At 52.8% G+C, this 20,024-nt stretch overlaps 5 protein-coding genes across 5 annotated transcripts; 2 read left to right on the forward strand and 3 right to left on the reverse strand.

Annotated features, from left to right (window-relative positions):
• Positions 1 to 1,128: 1,128 nt before the first annotated feature.
• PODANS_5_8560 (uncharacterized protein) lies at positions 1,129 to 1,554 on the reverse strand (the record flags this gene model as incomplete). The annotated part of the gene is made up of 1 exon (XM_001904639.1): positions 1,129 to 1,554. The coding sequence occupies one exon, from the start codon at positions 1,552 to 1,554 to the stop codon at positions 1,129 to 1,131; it is 426 nt and encodes a 141-aa protein (XP_001904674.1).
• A 930-nt stretch (positions 1,555 to 2,484) lies between these two features.
• Positions 2,485 to 4,700, forward strand: PODANS_5_8570 (uncharacterized protein; the record flags this gene model as incomplete). The annotated part of the gene is made up of 2 exons (XM_001904640.1): positions 2,485 to 2,645; positions 2,702 to 4,700. The coding sequence occupies 2 exons, from the start codon at positions 2,485 to 2,487 to the stop codon at positions 4,698 to 4,700; spliced, it is 2,160 nt and encodes a 719-aa protein (XP_001904675.1).
• A 478-nt stretch (positions 4,701 to 5,178) lies between these two features.
• On the forward strand, positions 5,179 to 7,121 carry PODANS_5_8580 (uncharacterized protein; the record flags this gene model as incomplete). Its single annotated transcript, XM_001904641.1, has 3 exons — positions 5,179 to 5,415; positions 5,496 to 5,579; positions 5,658 to 7,121. 3 exons carry the CDS (start codon positions 5,179 to 5,181, stop codon positions 7,119 to 7,121), a joined length of 1,785 nt encoding a protein of 594 aa, XP_001904676.1.
• A 1,136-nt stretch (positions 7,122 to 8,257) lies between these two features.
• PODANS_5_8590 (uncharacterized protein) lies at positions 8,258 to 9,523 on the reverse strand (the record flags this gene model as incomplete). The annotated part of the gene is made up of 4 exons (XM_001904642.1): positions 8,258 to 8,347; positions 8,410 to 8,861; positions 8,934 to 9,180; positions 9,257 to 9,523. The coding sequence occupies 4 exons, from the start codon at positions 9,521 to 9,523 to the stop codon at positions 8,258 to 8,260; spliced, it is 1,056 nt and encodes a 351-aa protein (XP_001904677.1).
• A 1,177-nt stretch (positions 9,524 to 10,700) lies between these two features.
• Positions 10,701 to 12,320, reverse strand: PODANS_5_8600 (uncharacterized protein; the record flags this gene model as incomplete). The annotated part of the gene is made up of 4 exons (XM_001904643.1): positions 10,701 to 11,060; positions 11,118 to 11,807; positions 11,862 to 12,108; positions 12,202 to 12,320. 4 exons carry the CDS (start codon positions 12,318 to 12,320, stop codon positions 10,701 to 10,703), a joined length of 1,416 nt encoding a protein of 471 aa, XP_001904678.1.
• Positions 12,321 to 20,024: the final 7,704 nt, after the last annotated feature.

Here is a 20,024-nt window from a genome sequence, read left to right on the forward strand (position 1 = left end):
CGGTTGGTCTCATATTCATGACTTCGATTAATAATTCTGCTACTTCCCCCCTCTCCTACCAAAAGCTCTCCCGTTGGGTCCCGGCGGCAAGCAGCCGCGCGTGTGTCACCCTCGCTACCCCCGCTCCCACATCCAATTGCCGTTCCGGAAACCAGAGCAGGAGACGGCCCACAAGTCGTTCGTCTTGTGCCCCCACCGCAGGGGAGAACACCACCATACCGGGCAGTTTCGTCGTGCTGACGGTCATAGAAAAATGGTGGGTTGTACCGCAGCAGCTAACCATTTGGCAGGCAGACACCCACTTCTTCCCCTCCCGGAGCGACGGAGACGGGTAAGATCTGCTACCCGCGAGTGCTTCACAAAACCACTTTACACAAGGCCGGCCCCAGCTGTTCGAGCGGTAGGCTACAGATTCTTTGCACATTGGCCGCGTTTCGAAAGCATGCCATGCAGGGCGTTGTTGGCATGGCGTGGCGTGGCTTACTCCAACGTGCCTTTCGTGCGTTGCAGCTTGCTTGCGTGCGTGCGTGCGTGCGTCTGCGTGGTGGCTTTGAAGTGCGGAGTAAATGGGCAGGCCATGTTTCGTTTCCGGAACATGGAAGCTCTGGCGGGTTGCATATTCAAGATAGGACAGGACCGGGAAGTTTTCTCGAGATAGATCGAGGACGAATTGTTGGCTGGGGACTGCTGGGAAGGAGATGGCGAGAGACAACAGAGACAGACACAGCATATCTGAACCACACTATCCGCCGTCGCCGATTTGGTCATAATCCGACGAGAGTGTGCCTTCGGAGTTGTCTTAGACAACATTCTCCGAACCGACACGAAAGGATGGAGCAAGTGCAGCCGGTCCGGGTGGTTGAAGGCTGTGTCATGGATGCGGCCTATGTGGTCGAGGTGGGCCAAGATGACAAACTTACTCTCTGCCGCACGGCATGCTTCATAGACCTTGGGGAGGGAAGCTTGACGGTTTAGTCGTGCCATCGGCGGAGATTTTGACCCAGGTCACGTTTGTGAGGAAGGCCCAGTTGGACCCGTCCCAGCGCTCAAGCATCTCGAGGTTCTTCTCCGAAGAGAGATCGGGCAGGTCTGTGGAACAGGTCAGCTCGGCTCATTTGAGTCAAAAAGTCAGGCGGTCATGGTAATAAGGTTCGGCTTACAGAAACCATTCTTGTGCTCCGTCTCAAGAGCCTCAATGGCCATCTTCAGCAGATCCTCTCTTGTGCTGGGTGGGCGTCCGGCACGGCGTGTCTTTTTGATCTCCTCATATTCCTCGTTGTGTTGCCCAACAAACTCTAGGATCTTGGCTTGGACGGCAGCTTCATCAAGAGGCTTCAGCTCATTCTCGCGTGCGGCCTCCAAGAAGAAGCGAGTACGGCGAATCAGAGGCTTGTCTTGCTTCTTGCGGGCAGCAGCAAGAGCCTTCAGACGGTCATCACGAATGACGGCTGTGTGAAGTCGCTTGGCGTTTCTGCTGTTGGCGTGAAGAGCCTCAATCTTGCCGCCCTTCTTCTTCGCGATGCGCTTTCTCTCCTTTTCAAATGTCTTGGCCATTTTGAATGATTGCTGTGTGAGGCGTTGCTGTGTGAGGCGTTGCTGTGCGATTGTGTTTACTGCTGTCGTTGAGAGGTGGAAGTGTCAGGGAATTTTTTGATGGGGCGGAATAGATATTGGTGGGGCTGTCCGCGATAAGGTTTAAGTGGCTGCAGGACCCCTAACCCTGGTCGTGGATGCTGGAGGGTCGCATTGCTCCTTGATGTGGGAAGAGGGGGCGCAAAGTCAAAAAAGCTATCCGTATTGAGAGCAACATCACAGAGTAAACATTGGATTGTTGCTCCTCAGACGAGAGCACACAATGGACCACCCCAACTATTGTCTGCCAGTGAATAATATTCTCCTGCGATGCCCGTGAATAGCCAATGCCAGTGACGCAATTGGACAGACCCCCAGGCTTCCAGAAGGCCCTACAGACCCCGCATTAAAGTGACAGGCGTGTGGACCGTCGCGGGGAGCAACGTCCCTGCTCAACCGACGCGTCGCGCCTTCCCCCGTTAATAGTTTAATTTGCAGCGCCAGCGAGGTCCTGGGAAGGAGCATCCCATTGATCAGCCAGTACCAGAGCATTGTTGGAAAGCCAGCGACTGTTGTTTGGCTTCTCCAAAGGCTCCGTTTTCTATTCAGCATCGCCTTTTGGTATTGTTCAACTTCAGCAATAGGGCTACAGCACGCGTCACCGCCCTCGGCAACCCACGGGTTTTTCTGCTTTTTCTGCTGCACCTGCTGCAACTGAACGAGGAAGCGCGTCTTTCTTGATCTCGACTCTTTTTATCACCACCAACAGTCTCGACTCGAGATCAACCCTTCAACAGCAATTCTTCATGGACAAGAGATTGTAAAACAACCCACCTGTTTCCTTCACATCACGGAAACAATCTCGACATCTTCGGCCACTGTTCTCAAACCGCCTCGGCCGATCTCTCCACCATGGGTATCCAAGGCCTTTTCCCGCTCCTCAAGTCCATCCACCGCACCACCGAGCTCAAGAAGTATGCCGGCGAGACCTTTGGTGTCGATGGCTACGGCTGGCTCCATCGCGGTGCCATTGCCTGTGCCATTGAACTAGCCCAGGGCAAGCCCACTCGCAAGTAAGTCGTTCATTTTTCCGTTCACTGCCTGCCAGGATCGCTAACATTGTCATGAGATATGTCGACTTCGCCATGCACCGAGTCAGGATGTTCAAGTATTATGGTGTCACTCCCTATTTGGTCTTTGACGGCGACTTTCTTCCCAGCAAGGCCAAGACTGAGTCTTCGCGTGAGCAGCGTCGTGAGCAGAGTCTGAAGACTGGCCTCGAGCTCTTGAAAGCCGGCAAACCCTCGAAAGCCCACCTCGAGCTTCAAAAGGCCATCGACGTCACCCCGGAAATGGCTCGTCATCTCATCGAAGAACTCAAGAAAGCCGGTGTCCCGTACCTTGTCGCCCCCTACGAAGCTGATGCCCAGCTCGTCTACCTGGAGCGTGAGGGTGTCATCAGCGGCATTGTCTCTGAGGATTCGGATATGCTGGTGTTTGGTGCGCAGCGCCTGTTGACCAAGATGGATCAGCACGGTCAGTGTGTTGAGATTCGGAGAAAAGACTTTTGTTTGGTCCGCGAGATCTCCTTGACCGGTTGGACGGATGCCGAGTTCCGGCACATGGCCATTCTCAGCGGCTGTGACTATCTGGGCGCTGTTAACAACATCGGCCTGAAGACAGCTTACCGACTGATCCGCAAGCACAAGACACCTGAGCGCATCATTCAGATGCTCAAGTTCGAGGGCAAGCACAGGGTTCCCGAGAACTACTTGGAAGAGTTCAAGCAGGCCGAACTCACCTTTTTGCATCAGAGAGTCTTTTGCCCCAAGAAGAAGGACATCGTGTTCTTCACCGAGCCCGGACCCGCTCTCAAGGTCGATGAGATGCCCTTCATCGGTGCTCCGGTCGAGACTGAATTGGCCCGGGCCATTGCCGCCGGAGACGTCAATCCCATCACCAAGAAGCGGATCGTCCTCCCGTCGTCCTCTCGCACCTCGCCGCCGTCCCCTGGTAAGAGAAGGATCAGTCAGACCATGGCTCCGGTCACTGTGCCGACGAGAAATCCTGGCAAGCCGCCCGGCAAACCAATCAACGAGTACTTTGCGAAGCACAAGCGGATTCCCTTGGGCGAGATGGACGCCAATTGTTTCACCAACAACAGCCAGAACAATTCGCCCAGCAACTCCCCTCGTCCGATCGTCTTTCCTCTTCCGCGCCCATACATTGCGGGCGTGGAGGAGGCGACCCGCCCATCTCGCCGGTATGTCAATCTCGAGGCTGCCCTGGGCGGAGAACGCCGTCGGAGAAGCGAGCCTGTCTCGAACCTCCTGGCGACGTACGAGACCTCATCGAACCGCCGCAGGACCACTGGCCCGGTTGTCGACATCTTTCAGGACGGCACCCCGTCGACATCGACTACGAGGCCCCCCAAGAAAGCGCGCTTGTGTGATGACGACCTTCCCACTTTGACAGACAACAACACCCCTGTGAAGAGCAAGTTTTTCACATCTACCGAGGGAGCCGACTATATTCGGTCGGACGATTCGGTCGAGGAGGCTTTCCGCAGCATCTGCAACCAAGAGATTGTGACCGGCACCCGCATCGTTCACGGCTTGCCTTCGCCCGCGCCCAGCATGCTTTCCGCATCCATGGACACGCCTTCTAGCATCGTGGGTACGCCTTCCACTGTCATGAGCACACCCTCTAGTTCCATGAGCAAGCCCTCGGGTCTCATGAACCGGTCTTGCAACATGATGAACACACCTTCCAGCTCGAAGAGCAGCACATCCAGCAGCTCTCAGACCCCTATTTTGACGCCTCTCCAGCGTTTGGGTTTCCAGGCTTTGCAACGCGGGAAGCCCCGGGTCGTCTCTTCTTCGGTCCTCCAACCCACCAGGCTCTCGACGTATTCCAAGAGATCGAGCTCGCTTTCGGTCAACCCCGCCTCGATTCCTCTGCCTCGTGCTGATTTGGCCGAGATTGAGGCCCTGAGCCAGCCTGTTGGCAGCGAAGATTTGATTTTGCCCTCTAGTGATGGGGAGCTCGAGCAGGATGAGGAGGAGGGTACCAAGTATTCCAATGTTTCCAACAGCGGTTTGGATTTGTCGCGGTTCAAGTACACCTGAACTGTACGAGTTATGAAGCTATCTGTGCACAGCGCTGGCGTTTGGGGGTTTGACTCTCCCAGTTTTTATTTTGAAGGGGGGGGGGGGGGTGGGTTTTGGGTCGGGACAAGAAAGTAAGGCTAGGGTTGTCATGACATCGGAACGAAACATGGCCAGGCGTCAAAGGGCACGAAGTAAAGTATTTTTTAAACAAGGTTAAAGACTATGGGTAAAAGGGCGTTTGTAGTCAGCATCAGCATACACATGTATGGCGTTCATATAGTTTTAGTTTTTGTTTTTTTCATGCGGTTTGGTCTTAGAGAGGCAGCAGGGGAGTGTGGTCAAAGTGTAAGAGATAGGTGAATATCAAAGAAAACATCCAAAAATTATTCTTCAGTCCCATTGTGACTTGTGAGATGGAAGAGTTGAGGCGTGAGATGAGGCTCTCACCCAATGCCAAGACGCCAATATTCACCGCCCGGCAGAACATCTACACGAAATGTGGGGGAAGGGACGGGAGCTCCACATTGACCCAAAAAAATCAACGGCGATAAAAATCTCCCCAGACTGCCCACTTCACCCATTTTTCCCACGAGCCGCCTTGCAACAACGACTGCCCCCCCCCCCCCAGACAATTCATCTGCTGGGATTTCCTGACCCGACTCTCCCCGCGCTATCGCCACTGTCACTGTCAGTAAATCAACAGCGCAAAAAGATGGCGGACGAAGAATTGCAGGTACGCAAATCACCTACCACGGACCAGTTGGGGCCAAGCCCGCGAATCTATCTCTAACCCCCATCTCTTTCTCTCTCTAGGAGCGTCTCCGCGGCAACTCCCAGGCCTTCAACAGCTTGTTGTCGCTCATCCCCGGAACACTGTACTATGGGGAGGATACCAGTGTACGTGGCCTCCCTTTCTTGTTTTGATCTATTTCCTGCCCTGAGCCGAGCTGACCTGCGTCTTCTCCCGCGCAACAGGATCAGTGGAAGAAGAAGAAGCAGACCAAGGAGGAAGCCCGGGCCGCCAAGCGCAACAAGTTGGACCCCGACAGTGAACGTCACCGGAACGCCAAGGATCTCATGGAGGAGAAGGCGCGCAACAAGCGCAAGCTGAAGGAGCTCGAGGATGAGGACGATAGCCACAACTCCAACGACGAGGACGACGACTTTGAGATTGAGGGTATCGAGAAAGAGAAGCCGCTCGAGGGGTTGAAGAGAAAGGATACACCCGCCGCCAAGGAGGAAGAGGAGGAGTCGCCTGTCAAGAAGCAAAAGGTCGTCGCCGAGGAGCCAGCCGTCGGGCAAACCCCTAGCAAAGATGCGGCCACGAAGGAATCCAAGAAGTCTGCGAAGAAGCAAAAGAAGGAGGAGGCCAAGAGGTTAAAGATGGAAGCGGCTGCGCCAAGCAAGGCTGCTACCAAGAGGGATGAGGAGCCCGCTGTTCGGGAATCTACCGAAGCCCCCGACAGCGATGGCGAGGATGACGAAATGGTTCCTATTGATGTTTCTGGTCTGGTCACAAAGGAGGACGACAACACGTCAGAAACCACGAGAGATACCCCGGCGTCCGACGCCGCCAGAACCGACTCTTTAGCCGCTAGCAGCACGACTTCCATCTCCTCGGCCGTTCCACCGTCCGAAAGGCCAAAGGGTCTCAAAACTCCAGCTAACCCGGAAAACATTGCGAAACTTAAGGAGAAGCTCAACGCCAAGCTCCTCAGCCTGAAGATCGCGCGCAAGGCGGCCGACACGGAAGGAAATGCGATCAAGAACAAGGAAGACCTCCTCGAAGCGCGGAGAAAACTCGCGCTCAAGCGTAAGGAGCGCAAGAACGAGATGCGCAAGCAGGCCAAGATTGAGGAGGAAAAGAAGAGGGAAGCTGCCCTCGCCACAGCCCGGGACTCGCCCGCGTTGTCCTCGTTCCTCCAAGAAGACGACAATGTCGAGACAAACTTTGCCTTTGGCCGCCTTCGCTTCTCGGACGGCACTCAGCTCTCTCACGACGCCGCCTACGAAAAGACACCCGGCTCCGCCAAGAAGAAGGGCCCCTCGGACCCGAAGACTGCGCTTTTGAAGCTGGAGAACCAGAAGAAGAGGATCGCCAACTTGCCGGAGGAGAAGCAGAAGCAGGTGATTGAGCAGGAGGCTTGGCTGGCGGCGAGGAAGAGGGCGGAGGGGGAGAAGGTGATTGACAATGAGGCGCTGCTCAAGAAGGCGATCAAGCGGAAGGAGAAGGGAAAGAAGAAGAGCGAGAAGGAGTGGAAGGAGAGGAAGGAGGGGGTGCAGAAGAGCATTTATGACAGGCAGAAGAAGAGGGAGGAGAATTTGCAGAAGAGGAAGGATGAGAAGATGGCGAATAGGAGGGGAAAGGGGAAGGGGAAGAAGGGGAAGGGGGTGCAGACTAAGAAGAAGGGGGGGAGGCCGGGGTTTGAGGGGAAGTAGGAGGGGTTCTGCAGGGCTGGGCGATGTTGGGGTGCAGTAGCAGGGATCAAAACAAGCGGGTTTGTGTGTTTTTTCTTGGGGGAAATTCGGCTGTTTTTGTTTTTGGTTTGGGCGTCTGGGGGTTGCTTATGTATATATGCTCTTTTTGGTTCTTCTCTGTCCTGTTCCGCTGTTTGGGCTTTTTTACTTGCATTGTTTGAGTGGCATCAAACATGGGTATAGGTGAAGGGGAAGGAGGTGAAAAGTGGAAAGGGGAGCGAGAAAAACACACTTGTCCGGTCGGCTGGCGTTGTTGATATATATCCTCGGAAACAGGCGTGTAGGCAGGCAAAAAGGAAAAGAATGATATAACTCTCCTTTGGAATTCCCCAGTCATTGTCCAGGTCAAGTCTTTTTTTAAAAAAAAAAAAACTAAAACAAACGTTAATTATAAAGAAACTAAACAGACAGACAGACCATACATATCATGACAACCTTTGGAACAAAACAAACAAACATGAAAAACTCCAATTTTTGCTCCCTACCAAAGCCAACTACAACCTACCAACCTACCTTACCTACCTACCAGCCTCCACCCAGCCAGACCAGTTTCATCTCCCGTCTTGTTTTTCCAGCGCATTGCAAACAACAAGCCAGAAAAAAAAAACAGCAGCATTGAATAGCATAAAAAAACATACAAAAACCTAAACTTTAGAGTAAAGAAGAAAAAAAATAAAAAGGTGGTATAGCCCACGGCAGCAGTCCAAACCAAACAAACAGAATTCTAAAATAAATAAAATAAAAAAGCGCTTTCCTGCCTGCCTGCCCCTTTTCTGCTTGTTGTCCGTCTGTCTGCCACCTACCGTCCCACCACCCCTTACATTACGTATCGTTTGACATGGTAATTTGTCCCCCTCCACCCCCCCCCTTCCCCAGCTGAACATCTCCATCCCCCATTCAGACCCAATGTTTTTGTAGCCTGTCCCCCCTTGCTTCCCTGCCCGTTTCCAGATTCCAGATTTCTACCCAGCCCCAGCGGTCCAGCTTTGGTAACCGTCATCGTCGACCGCATCGCTGCGTGTTGAAATTCCACATGTCGAATGCTGGAGGCTGTTGTCGTTGTTCCCACAGCCCAAGCCTCCCACCAAACCAACAAACTAAAGCAGCGAATCCAACCTCGTAAAAACGCACAAACAAGCCGCCACAACCTCGAGCTGCAGCTCCTTGTCCTTTGCCTTGTTTACTTCCTATTGTAACCCCTGTCAGCATATCATCCCCCCAATCTCCCCCCTCACCCCAGTGTACTCACCTCCGTAATAACCCCCGGCAGATTCTCCCCAATATCATTCCTCACCGCCCCCCTCCCAAACGGCCACTGGCTGTACTCGGCCAGCAGCTCATCCGTCTGGTTAAACGCCTTCTCCCTCGCCTCGTGCCCCAGCGTGCTCAGCGCGTTCTCCAGCACGTTCGCCGCGTACGCCGCGCACACCATCGCCACCGTCCTCAGGTACCTAAACTCCAGCCCCTCCGGCAGCCACTGCGAATTGTTCAGCACCACCGTCCGCTGCGTCAACACGTTGCGCACCCGCCTGCGAATCTCTTCCTTGGCGCCCCCGTCCACGACGGGGTGGGTCGCCATGTCAAACAGCAAAAAGTTGCGCTTTTCGGTGCGGAGGATGCCCTTGTCCACGAGGCCCTTGGCGAGCCGCTCGCGGACTTGTTTGAGTTGATAGCCGATTTTCATTAGGTTCCATGTTTCGCCTTTTTGTGGCGGTTGTTGTTAGTATTTGTGACAAAAAGGGAGAAAGAAAGAAAGAAGGATGTAAAATTTACCAGACATGAGATCAATCCAACTGCTCACACTCATCTTTTCACTGCTCTTCATCATCTTGAGCGCCTCGTCCAGCAGCACCTCCCCCGTCAACGTGTCATCCACCACCTCAATCACCCTGTCCGGCAGCGGGAGGTTCCTCCTCGAAGGGTTCTTTTGCATCGAGATCCTCCCGCGAAAGGCAAGCTCGAGGACGATGCAGCCGCGGAGGGCGTACGAGATGTTGTCGTTCCAGAAGGAGAGGTAACCCTACCACACCCGACGACAAATCAGTCAACCACCCACCACCACTGCTTTGTTATTGGGGGGAAGGGGGAAAACATACCTGCTTATCCTTCAACCCAAGCAACAACACCTCCTCCATCAGCGTCAACTTGGGCTGCTTCGACCTCTCGGCGCTCTCCGAGATGTCGCGGGGATCAAACGCAATCCGGTGACCGTTCTCCCCCGACTCGTAGGAAGTTTCTGGGCCGCCGCCACCGCCCGACGAGTTGCGGCCGCTGTCTTCTGTCGGGGTGGATGCGCCGCCCGTGGCACCGGCTCCGGCGGGGGGGCCGCCTCTCCGGCGCGTTAGGCCTGATGTGGTTGACATTTTTTTTGGGGGGGGGGGGGGAGGGTGTTTCGGTTTTGTCCGTCTATGCTATGTAGTATTTGTAGAATGTTATGTGGATCGGTGGTTCGTCGGCCGTGAGAGACTGTTGTTGATCTTCTTCTGTGGAAGAAAAAGAAATTCGACCGCTTTGCTTTCGTTGCTCCGGAGGCGGTGGGTGGGTAGTGTAGTGTAGTGTAGTGTAAATGGGGAGGAGGGGAGGCCTAGATTGGCCCGAGAGTGAAATTCGCGATTTGGTTTACTCGGTTGCTGATTGGGTCTTCGTAGAAAGCTTCCTAGCTATCAGAATTACCGCCCCGTTTTGAGACTGGAAGAGAATGGAGACCAATGTATCAATGTCGTCGTTGTCGTCGTCGGTGCGGTGGTGGTCGAGCCGATCAATGGAACAAGCGGGCGGTCGTTTCCGCGCGTCTCTCTCTCTCTCTCTCGGTCGGGAAGCTCTGGGACGAGAGAAAGCGGAACGGCTCCTGGTTTGGCTTTCTTGGAATTGCGCAGCGGGCTTGCTTGGCAGGGTTGCGCCAGGCTTGGGGGGGGGGGGAAGGGTCCAATTCGTCTTCTTGGAGAATCAAAATATCTTTGGACCGAGTCGATCTTTTTGTGATTAAGAAACTCGAGCAATACGAATATCCCTTGTGTCTCGAGGGCAATCTTGTCAGATGGCTCCCAGATTTGTGCTCTCCTCCCTTTTTGCTGCAGCTGCCTTTTCCCCTCAGGCTCAGCAACTGGCAAAAGGGGCTTAGGACGCCTGGCCGATAACGATAACAGGTGGCCTGTCAGCCTCACGAGCTCCAGTGCGCTCCGTGCGCTGCTGCACTGCATGGTCTTTGTGACCTGGGCTGTGCCGCAAGTTGATGCCTGGCGCCAAGGTGTAACTAATGTTAGGGTTCGGGTTTGGCGCGACGAATACGAAGAAAAAAGTATAATTCCAAAGTGCTCTACTGTAGATGTTCCCAATGCGCCTCCAAAGTTGTATGCATGTATATGGCCCCTTATATCATCCCCCGTCTGTCCTCTGTCTTCTCCATCCCCCATCCCCCATCATGCCCACTGTAGAAACGCCCTGGCCCCGTCCGCCAGTCCCAAAAAATCAGCTATGCAAGTGAACGAGTGTTGCTCCCTGTGTGGTTACGCTATCATGTATCATTCCATTCCTGCCCCATCATTCAAGAATGCCATCCATGTCCCAGTTGCCAGCTTGGGCCCGCCTCAGCACCTCTCTGCCCTTTTCTGTGAGCGAAGGCTTACCGGCCTTATCAGTAGCCTGCTCAAAGAATACCGGCGTCCAGGTCTCTCCCTTCTTCTCTCGCTCCCGAGCCTTCTCACGTTGGGCCTCCTCAAGCTCCTGTTTGACTGTTGTAGCCTTGCCAAATTGCTTGGCATGAATCGCCTTGGTGACTTCACTCCAAAGCTGAAGAGACTCGTTGGGGAGCTGCTTCTCAACAGGCGGGAGGACCTTTGGCGCCACACTCAATGGAGCAACATCAATGATGGTAATCTGCTGCTCTGGAGGGTGGGATTCCTAGTTGCGTGTTAGTCTCCCAAAAACCCAGTTTGAGCCATGTATGCAAATACTCACCAGAGGCTTGTTTCCAACAGTAAAGACAATCTTTTCTTTCCACGCGCCTCCAAGACGAATGAGGATATCCTCTACCGGTACGTCCTTGATTTGAGTCTTGTTGTCGTTTTCAGGATCATAGCGGAAGATGATGCCCTCCATTTTGTTGGTTGTCCGGCCAAGCCAGCCGTCATTATAGTATCGGAGGATGGCCTTGAGCTTGGTCTCAGGGCATGTGATGTAGCACATATCACCAACACTCACGCTCAAAGCGCCCGTCAGAATACCGCCCAGATGAGCGGCCGGGTGGGTGAGCTGGTATGTCTCATGATCTCGGCGGTCCACCGTGATGAAGATACCCAGATTGTGCTCGCCGGGCATAACCTTGATGGAGGTACCGGTGAACTTGGCTGTAATCTGGTCGAAGCCCTTGGCATGAAGGCCCTTTTCGGGGCAATCAATGTAGAAAGCGCTGACGGGAGGGTGATGAGAGGTCTGCTCTGTCAGGTAGGAAATCCTCACTGGCTTTGTAGGGTTGGCTGCCGACTGAGTGACTGATACGGTGGAGGCTGCCCGAGGGTCGCTGGAGCCAAGCCCTGCCGGGATGGCAGACTTGGCAGACTTCATACTAGAAGAGCTACTCCCTGGTGGACTCTTTCTGAGTGCCGAAGTGTCGATTCTCGGAGCATCATCCTCAGTTTCCCAGTTACACTGCTACCTATCAGCAAAAGTCCACGATCTCTCCCAACATCAAAGTCAACCTACCCGAAAGAACTCGCCCAAGCAAGAGTTGTAGGGCTTGCACGGCTTCCCCTTGGCATATTTCAAATCCTTGGTGAACCAGAATCGTAACACCTCGAGCATGCGATCTACAGGCTCATCGGCGGTTCCAATCGCGGCGAAAGCACTCGGGGAATCGAGGTAGTTCCAGTATTCAAGGTTTGGTGTAGGCTCGAGAAGCTGGGAGGGCAGCGAGAATCGAACGGCAGCGAGATCAGACACGCCGATAAACCTGTTGAAGGTGTGTGTGGTGTGAGCCAAATGTCACCGCCGGTCTTGGGACTCTCCAAGTTCCATATCGACACAGCCCATGTTTCATACTCACTTCTTCAAAATGCCAATAAAGGTCTTGAGCTTCGATCCGTCGCTCACATGGTCCTCACCGGCGTTGGCATCGGTAGGTGTCGCCGCCGAAGACGGAGCGGACGAGAACCAGCCAGACATGATGTAGATGCTGTCACTGTGCAGTCCCTAGACCTTCCTCCACACAGCGCGCGCGGTTCGATGAAGGGACGGTAGGTTATCCAGGGACTCTTCGATGATGGGTCGAGCAAGTGTCAACGGTGTTTGGGATATGGTGGAGGGCAAAGCGAGCCAAGTTCGTTCGAAGATTGTTTTAGGGTAGAATTCGAGGTTCAAAGGGCCAGGCTAGTGATGCACCCGGTGGGCGGTGGGCTAGCGTTGCTGGGGGATTCGCCGAGTCAGCCAATGCGGGAGGCCGGGCGCCACTTCGCGGTGATAAGCCGGGGGCCAGGAGCACTGCTGATAAGGAATTTCGATGCGGGGCAAAACCGCCTTCCAGCTTTTTAATGTGTTTTAAAGTTGCGGCCAACGTTTGTCTTTATGCTGTGCCATGCCCGTTCACCAGGCGGTCCATGCTTGAATCTTTTCAGCTATGGCCTTCCTCAGGACCAGCGGACCAGCGGGCTGGGAAGAGGGGGCAGATAAAGGTCAAGAGGCCACCCAGAAACATGCAAGTTCAATCCCAACCGAACCCCTCGAGTGAAACCCCAAGGCCTCGGTTACCTAGAAATGGGAGCTTTCCAGCCAATCAGAGCCCAGGGTTTGAACCACGGGCGTCACCAAGATGCTAATGACTACCTCGACAGTGTTCAGATAACACGGTGATGCCGCCTTGCGCCATCTATCTAGACTCTTCTGACGCTCTCTTGGCGAGTGATTGGGGAACGTGGGAGCAAGGAAGAGCTGGTGAATTCTTTTGGACATAGCTGAGACTCATCCGACCTTCAATACCAGGGGTCCAGCTGGTAGAACACGACATCACGGTTACACAGATAGGTGCGGGATCCTGCTGCAACGAAGAAAAGGTACCGACTTTTGTATGGCTGTTGGCCTGCGACAATATGAAGATGTACATGAGCTGTGTTCTCTTTCCTGCGGCCGTTGCTACTCAACGCTCAGCTATGCAACCACACTCTAGCCTTCAACACGATGCTCAGCCAGATCCAACGACAATATTTTGACTTCTGAATGGACCATTCAACGATACAACAACCCGCTGCTCATGGGAGCCATTGCGAGCTACATCAACACCGTCTTACAAGGAAGGTCGCTTCTCTGATTGCCTAGTCTAGATCCGTCTGACACCACGGCTGACCATTTACGAAGGAGATTCCCTATGAGTCCAAGAACTTCTTCAAGCAAGTAATAAAATGTGTGAAGTAGCGTATCTAGCAACAACTGTCCTCGTTCTCAGAGATGTCTTCCAAAGTCCTCTGAACCACGAGTAAAAGCACCCGAGGTACCTGGAGCCCCTGACCCATCTTCAAAACCTCGATGACCTGGTGCAGACAGTCGAGATCCGCTGAATATCAAATATATTCAGTATAGCGCGGCTTGATTTATTACTCCGAATGGTCGCCAGCCAGCCCTGTGTAGCCGGAAGAGCCATGACGCATTACATATGCAGATTCTGTCTTCGGCCACAATATCCTCTTTGACGATCAGACAGGTGTGACTGTCCTGTCCTCTTTTTGATAGAAATACCATTGTCTCTTCCTCTCCAATATCGACCAGACCATAAATGGAAATCTACGGTTGCCAACTCTTATACCTAGAATAATCTACAGCTCGCTTATACTAAACTGAACTACGGAATTCACTACTCTCTCCCGTGAACCATATAACTGACCGCTTACCTTCAGTAATATACTCTGGAGACTGTAATTCGAAACGCGGTTTTTTTCGGGGCTATGTAGATATCTCATGTAGCCTCCCTACTCTGATCGAGGAGATGGCTTGTAAACGAGTTACAAAGATATTGTTCAGGCCTTTGAGTAGGTTTCAAGACCTAATCTTCGAAGCATCTTCTTAGGGTAGCTGACTACATAAATACCTTACCTTTTCAGGTTTATGGCTTGAAAGATAAGATAAATGTAGCTCTCTGCGGATAACCAGGTAACTCTGAAATTGTTTTCTTTGTCATTTTTAGGGCCGACCAACAAATTTCCTTCGCTGATTTGCCCTCATGCTGCTATTACTCGAGATTCTTCAAGGACGGAGCTCGGAATTCCCAAACACAGATTTATATACCCAAGGTATATATGGGTATATATACAGGGAGACAAGAGCGAAACTTTCCATCTGGCAAATATTTGATGTCTTCCTTCAAGATGCCGCTTCCTCGCATCACCGAACGACAAAGTCATTTTAAGATATGTCGAGGTGAAGCTTGTCACGACCACCAAATGCCATCCTCACCTCTACTCCTCTACACCACACCCTCTCCTCCCAATATGCGCCATCATGCATACCGACTACAGGCAAAAATGTTGTATCCCCCGCCCACGGCACATGCAATGCCATTCCATGCCGTACTCCCAGAAGACGCTCCCCCGTGCGACACCCTTTTGCTGACGGACCCTCCCTGATAAGCTTCCCCTTCCGCACATGCCGGAAGCAAGGGACCAAAACCGACCGATCACTTGCATGACACCCCTCGGTGCCCTCCTCCCTCAAAGCTCCATCCCGAAATCCCATCCTTTGGTCCCACATCCCATCTCCCGGCTTCCCAACGGCCCCGTTCCGCAGTATCGGCCTGAGTTTGAACCCAGCTCCCACCTGCCGTTCCATGATCAACATACCCGAAGCCCGCCAGATCCGTACCTTACGCAAGCACCTTCAGGTCGGACTCGCTAAAAGACGAAGATCACCTGCAGTCGCCTGCCAACAGGAAACATAAAAATAAAGATTTTCCTCTCTCCTTCGGCTATCGAATACGAGAACTGGTACGCTGTCCTTAACGCCGGTCGACCAGTTCAGTTTGTCTGGGTAGCGAGTTTGGGAATGGGGCACTTGAACTGCCGATCATTAACTTTTGGGGTGGTCACCGAGTGCCAATGTTGGACTGCCCCTCGGTCGATCACCGCTGTAATACAGACACCACATGGTGTCGGGAGGGCGTATAGAAAGACACCACTTTCCCTCTGGAGTGGCTAGTTTTCGAATCATTCTTGCAATATTCTCATTACCAGCTGATCACCCATTCTCAACAACTCTCATCAAAGCACGATATAGGGACAGCAAGAAATTTCGAGAGATTACAACTCCAACCGCTGCTCAGCCACTCTCGGAAAATGAACACTCACAACGAACGCCGCCCATCAGTAACCACGGACTCCATAGCACGAGATTGGAAATATCACCTACCTGCACAGTAGAAGACCCAGTGTCTCTGTTTCCAGAAGAGGATCAAAGCACCAGCAAGCATGTAATATTTAACATAACCGAGCCAGGGCTTCATATCACCCCTCTCTTGTACGAGAAAATGCAAAGGCAACCCCCCTCCCCTTCTCCTGCAGCATAAACACCCGTTAACTGCAACCCTCAACCACCAGCCACGCCCCAGTGTTGAGGCATGGCAGGTGCATGTATCCCCACGCAGGGACGAGGCGGGTATTGATCACCCATCATCGATCAGCTTCCTTCTCCCCCGTTCTGGAAAACCACGACGATAGGCACGCACGTGGGTCCACAAAAGCAAGTTGACAAAAAACAGTTGTGCTTATACTACTTTAAACGGCCATACTATCACCGCTTTTAATATCTGCTGAATGGGATTTAGACAGTACACTCCTCAGTGCTTCAGAGTACTTGCTAAACTTTCGTTGACTTGTTTGGGCCAGAAATAGGTGGTCATCGCGCCGTCAAGTGAGCAGAGTCGGTGTTGGATTTGCACAACTGCTTGTTGGGTCCCGCGTGGCATGCCGGCGGTGATCGGCAGTCCTAGCACCACCACACGGTTTACCACAAAGGCAGTCGTCCCCGAGCAATCCCATCATTGTCATGCCATTTTTCAACTTTCCCATGTCCCCGGTTGCTCCCATCATCCCATTCTCTCCCCAATCTCGGGCTGCATAAGTGCGGCTTACCAACAGGTAGATAAGTAGGTAAGTGCTGGTGATGATCTTTTATAAATAACACTTTCGACGTCGCCTTGGGCTGCATCACCCCTTCTAGTAGATACATGATGACAAAAACACGTTTTGACCTTATGGGAAAGTGTTGATAGCCTGACACCCCCCGGATTTGTGACAGAATGCTTGAACCCAACTAAGAGTCTTGTTACTGGGATCAGTGTGAAGAGATCGCACTATTTCCCTAGGTAGGTGAAAATCGTACCACCCCACCTAACCTCCCTGTGTTTAGAAAACTTCACGAGATGTGCTTTCTCGTGTTTACCTTCTATCGTTGTATCAAACTACAACTTCAAGTTATTGCTCGAGAAGGGCTTTCCCTTAGTTGATGGCAAGGGTAGGTGCTTGCCATGTGGAGATGTTGTCACCCGTTTGCTAACCCGACAGCGAAAGCTCTCTCTTCTCAGCGCCGTTGAGAAGGAGAGTGACAAGAGCGTTTCTCGTTTTCTGCCAACAAAATGCACTGGTTGTGTGTTCATCATGTTTGCTGCAAGGACGTTCGTTAGGCCAACGTGGAAACCACGCCCACCCTGACAACCGTTTTCCACACCACCCAAAGACCACGCAACGAACCGGGGGTGGAAGCGGCGAGGTAGGGAGGTGATCAGCGTTCAGCCTGCCGCCCGCCGCGGGGTAAAGAAAGCGCTGCAACGGCGACGGTAGGGCAGAGAGAACGTTGACGGTTGACGGCAGCAGCAAACCAACCAGACAGGGAAAGGATTGGCCCACCAGAGAAACCATCATTCATCCAACTTTGGAGAACACAGCGGTGTATCCTGGTTGCTGGCACTGTGGTGTGAGACCCCTAAATTATGGTCTTTTGGAATGGTCATAGTTGCCATCTAATAGAAGACGGCCATGGTCATGTCTCTGGCCTCAAGACTGTGAGGTGAAGCGGTCGTTGAAGATAGAGTCATCTCTCTTATCTACCAATGAAACGACAACCATTCATACCACCCGTACCTACTTAGGTATGACGCGAAGAATGCCTCTAGTGCCCATTCTCTACCTCGCGCAAACGCCCCTCGAGTTTACATCTCTTACTCAGGCAAGGTAGCCAGTCAGTATCCGTCATCTCTCTTAGCTCTTGCAACACCTCACTGGAGTAGTGCAGCAGCCCCTGAATCGAATCCAGTCCCCTCAGTCAATATTGTAACCCTCCTCCCCTTCCACAACAACGACCCAGGGCACTCGGGATGGACCCCAACATTTACCCGTTCCTCTACCTCCACCACCCACCTACATATACCATGTACGCCATCCGCATTGCAGCCCATCCATCGTCCACCCGCTACCGAGACCGGGGTTCTCAAACAAACAACACCAAAGATGAAAATAAAAAACAGACGATGCCACAATCCACGGGGCCCACCCCCCAGACTCCGAATGCTGTCCCTCTCTCGCAAGATTAGCTTCAAAAAATGTCCTCTGTGAATATCGATTATGTCAGCCAAGTCTTTTTCCCACTTTAACCCCGAAGTCGGTGAGAAAGTGGAAGTAGTATGTATAATCGGTATGTGTGTGTTTTGATATCGCCAGTGGGTTAAGCACCACACTGCGGCATGTACTCCGGGTTCTGTAGCACTGTGCATTATCCTCACCACACACACACACGGGCATCCCCCCAGTGCAGGAAAGCAAAGCAAGCAATATCCGCCGTATAAGCAACCGTGAGAAAGAAATGTGGTGTGCAGTAATATCGTAGCACTGCATACCTAGGTAAAAAGCTCGTCTCCAACCACTGGGAACTGCCGGATTTGACTCCGTGGAGCAAAAAAGATCATCAACGGGTTTCCTCGCGATTTCCGGACCCTGCCTGTGTCGGTGAATCCCCCTCCTCGGAGTCAGCCGGCAATTCAGGGTGTTTAGGGTCCCATTGGGAAATATTTTATACACAAAAAAAAAGCCGATCATCTCGTGTTTGTCCGATCTGTTGGAGAGGTGTGTCGTTCAAGCAGCCCCCTTGCTCGCGTCAACTCGAGGCTCCACCGCGCTTGTCAGAAAAGAAACGCACGGACTGATGGGGGTCGGAAGAGAGAAAGGGCCCGTGCCCACCCTTGACAGGTTCAACGATGACGTCATTTTACGTCTGATATGGAGCCAGACCCAACGACCTCCCCCCCCCCCGCCCACTAACCGAGAAATAAACGGTGTTCGCTCCGACAAGCGGTTAAGCGGGAATGAAGGGCGGGGGGAGGGATGGACGGCTGGAACGGCTGGGGGTTGGGTCGAGACGAAGAAGGACGCCCAGCCTCGTCGCAACCACACACCACCTTCTTCATCAGTGATGAGACGACGAAAGAGAGAAAGCAATGGGATTTCGGCAACAATCCGATATTGACAACATGCAGAGGTGACATGTCAGAATGACGTAGCGGCCGCAGGAGGACCGCCTCGGCTGCAGGACCGACTGCTCGTCGGCGAATCACACACAGCGGGTGTTTCTGTGAACACGCGGCAGAGTGATCGCCCACCCTCTCGATTTTACCCCATGATAGGCAATGATCTGATGGTGGTTATCAATTTGGCCGCCTCTGATTCGGTGCTTGCTGGCTTTACTGCTGGTATCATCAATCTTGTGATTTGTTCTGAAGCGGTGAAGTTTGCGACAGAAATGCTTCTGTTGATGAAAATTGGGGGCCGATATGCCACGTAGAACCACCACCACTGGGGCACTGACCACCCGACAGTGAGCAATAGCTCCGGGGAACGGCTCCTCTCCCGCGACAAAACCCCCCCTCTTTTTTTTTCTTTTTTGAAACGCTCCGGACTGGATGGAGCCATGACGTCATGTTAGTCCAGTGTCAAATGCTGGGTCCACCAGGTGCTGGGAATAGCTTCACACGCTTCGCAACGAGAGGAGGGTATCCCAGGGATGCTAAACAATGGCGTGCCTTTAGCCAAGTCGGCAGTGTGTCAAGCAGATATGCAAATACGGTGTAGAGGCTATATCAGCATCAATGACAGTGAGCACGTGCTCACGATCATATATAGAATAGAACCAACCGTATGCAGCCTGCTGTATTGGGGAACACAGAGGTAGCGTAGCTCACTGCTGCATAGAGATAGTTTTGTAGATGTATGTATGTATGTATGTATGTATGTATGTATGGGTGTATAATAATAGATCGTATGTAGAGATAGATCTCAGGGTCTTGCGCCCCCTTCACGACCCTTTTTGCAGCAGTGCTGATATTCTGCCGGCTTTGGAAGAGCAATGATACCGAATCGTAGCACTGAATCCCGAGAACCCCTTGCAGATCGGGAGATCGAGCCCGTGAACGCAGTGGGTCGATCGTGATGAGAAAAAAAAGTGTTTGGGACGCTGTGGCTGTGGCTGTGAGTTCATCCATTCTGGCCCTGAGAGCGAGCATTCCACCGCTCTGGTATTTTTCTTCTACACGACCGTTAGATCCTCTATGGAGTCTCTGATTCTGGCCAGCTTTCGACCTGGACCCGGGCTTAGCACTGCATGCGATGCAGGTCAAAAGAGCTTGGCCTTGTTGTCACGGCTGCTGCTCCCGCCGTCCGTTCACCTGCTGCCGCCGGGGACGGCGAGCCCTTTTCGGCAACATGTAAACACTCACTCAGCCTTATGCGCAAAGGGTGTTCGTGTCTGCTTCTCGCCTTTGTACATACATGCATGCCATCGCAGTTCATGTATGTGGGCATTTCAGACTCGGGACGGATATGGTTCCCCTTCAAGAGCCGG

Source organism: Podospora anserina, chromosome 5, assembly GCF_000226545.1.
Source record: "Podospora anserina S mat+ genomic DNA chromosome 5, supercontig 9".
NCBI classification, from domain to species: Eukaryota; Fungi; Ascomycota; class Sordariomycetes; order Sordariales; family Podosporaceae; genus Podospora; species Podospora anserina.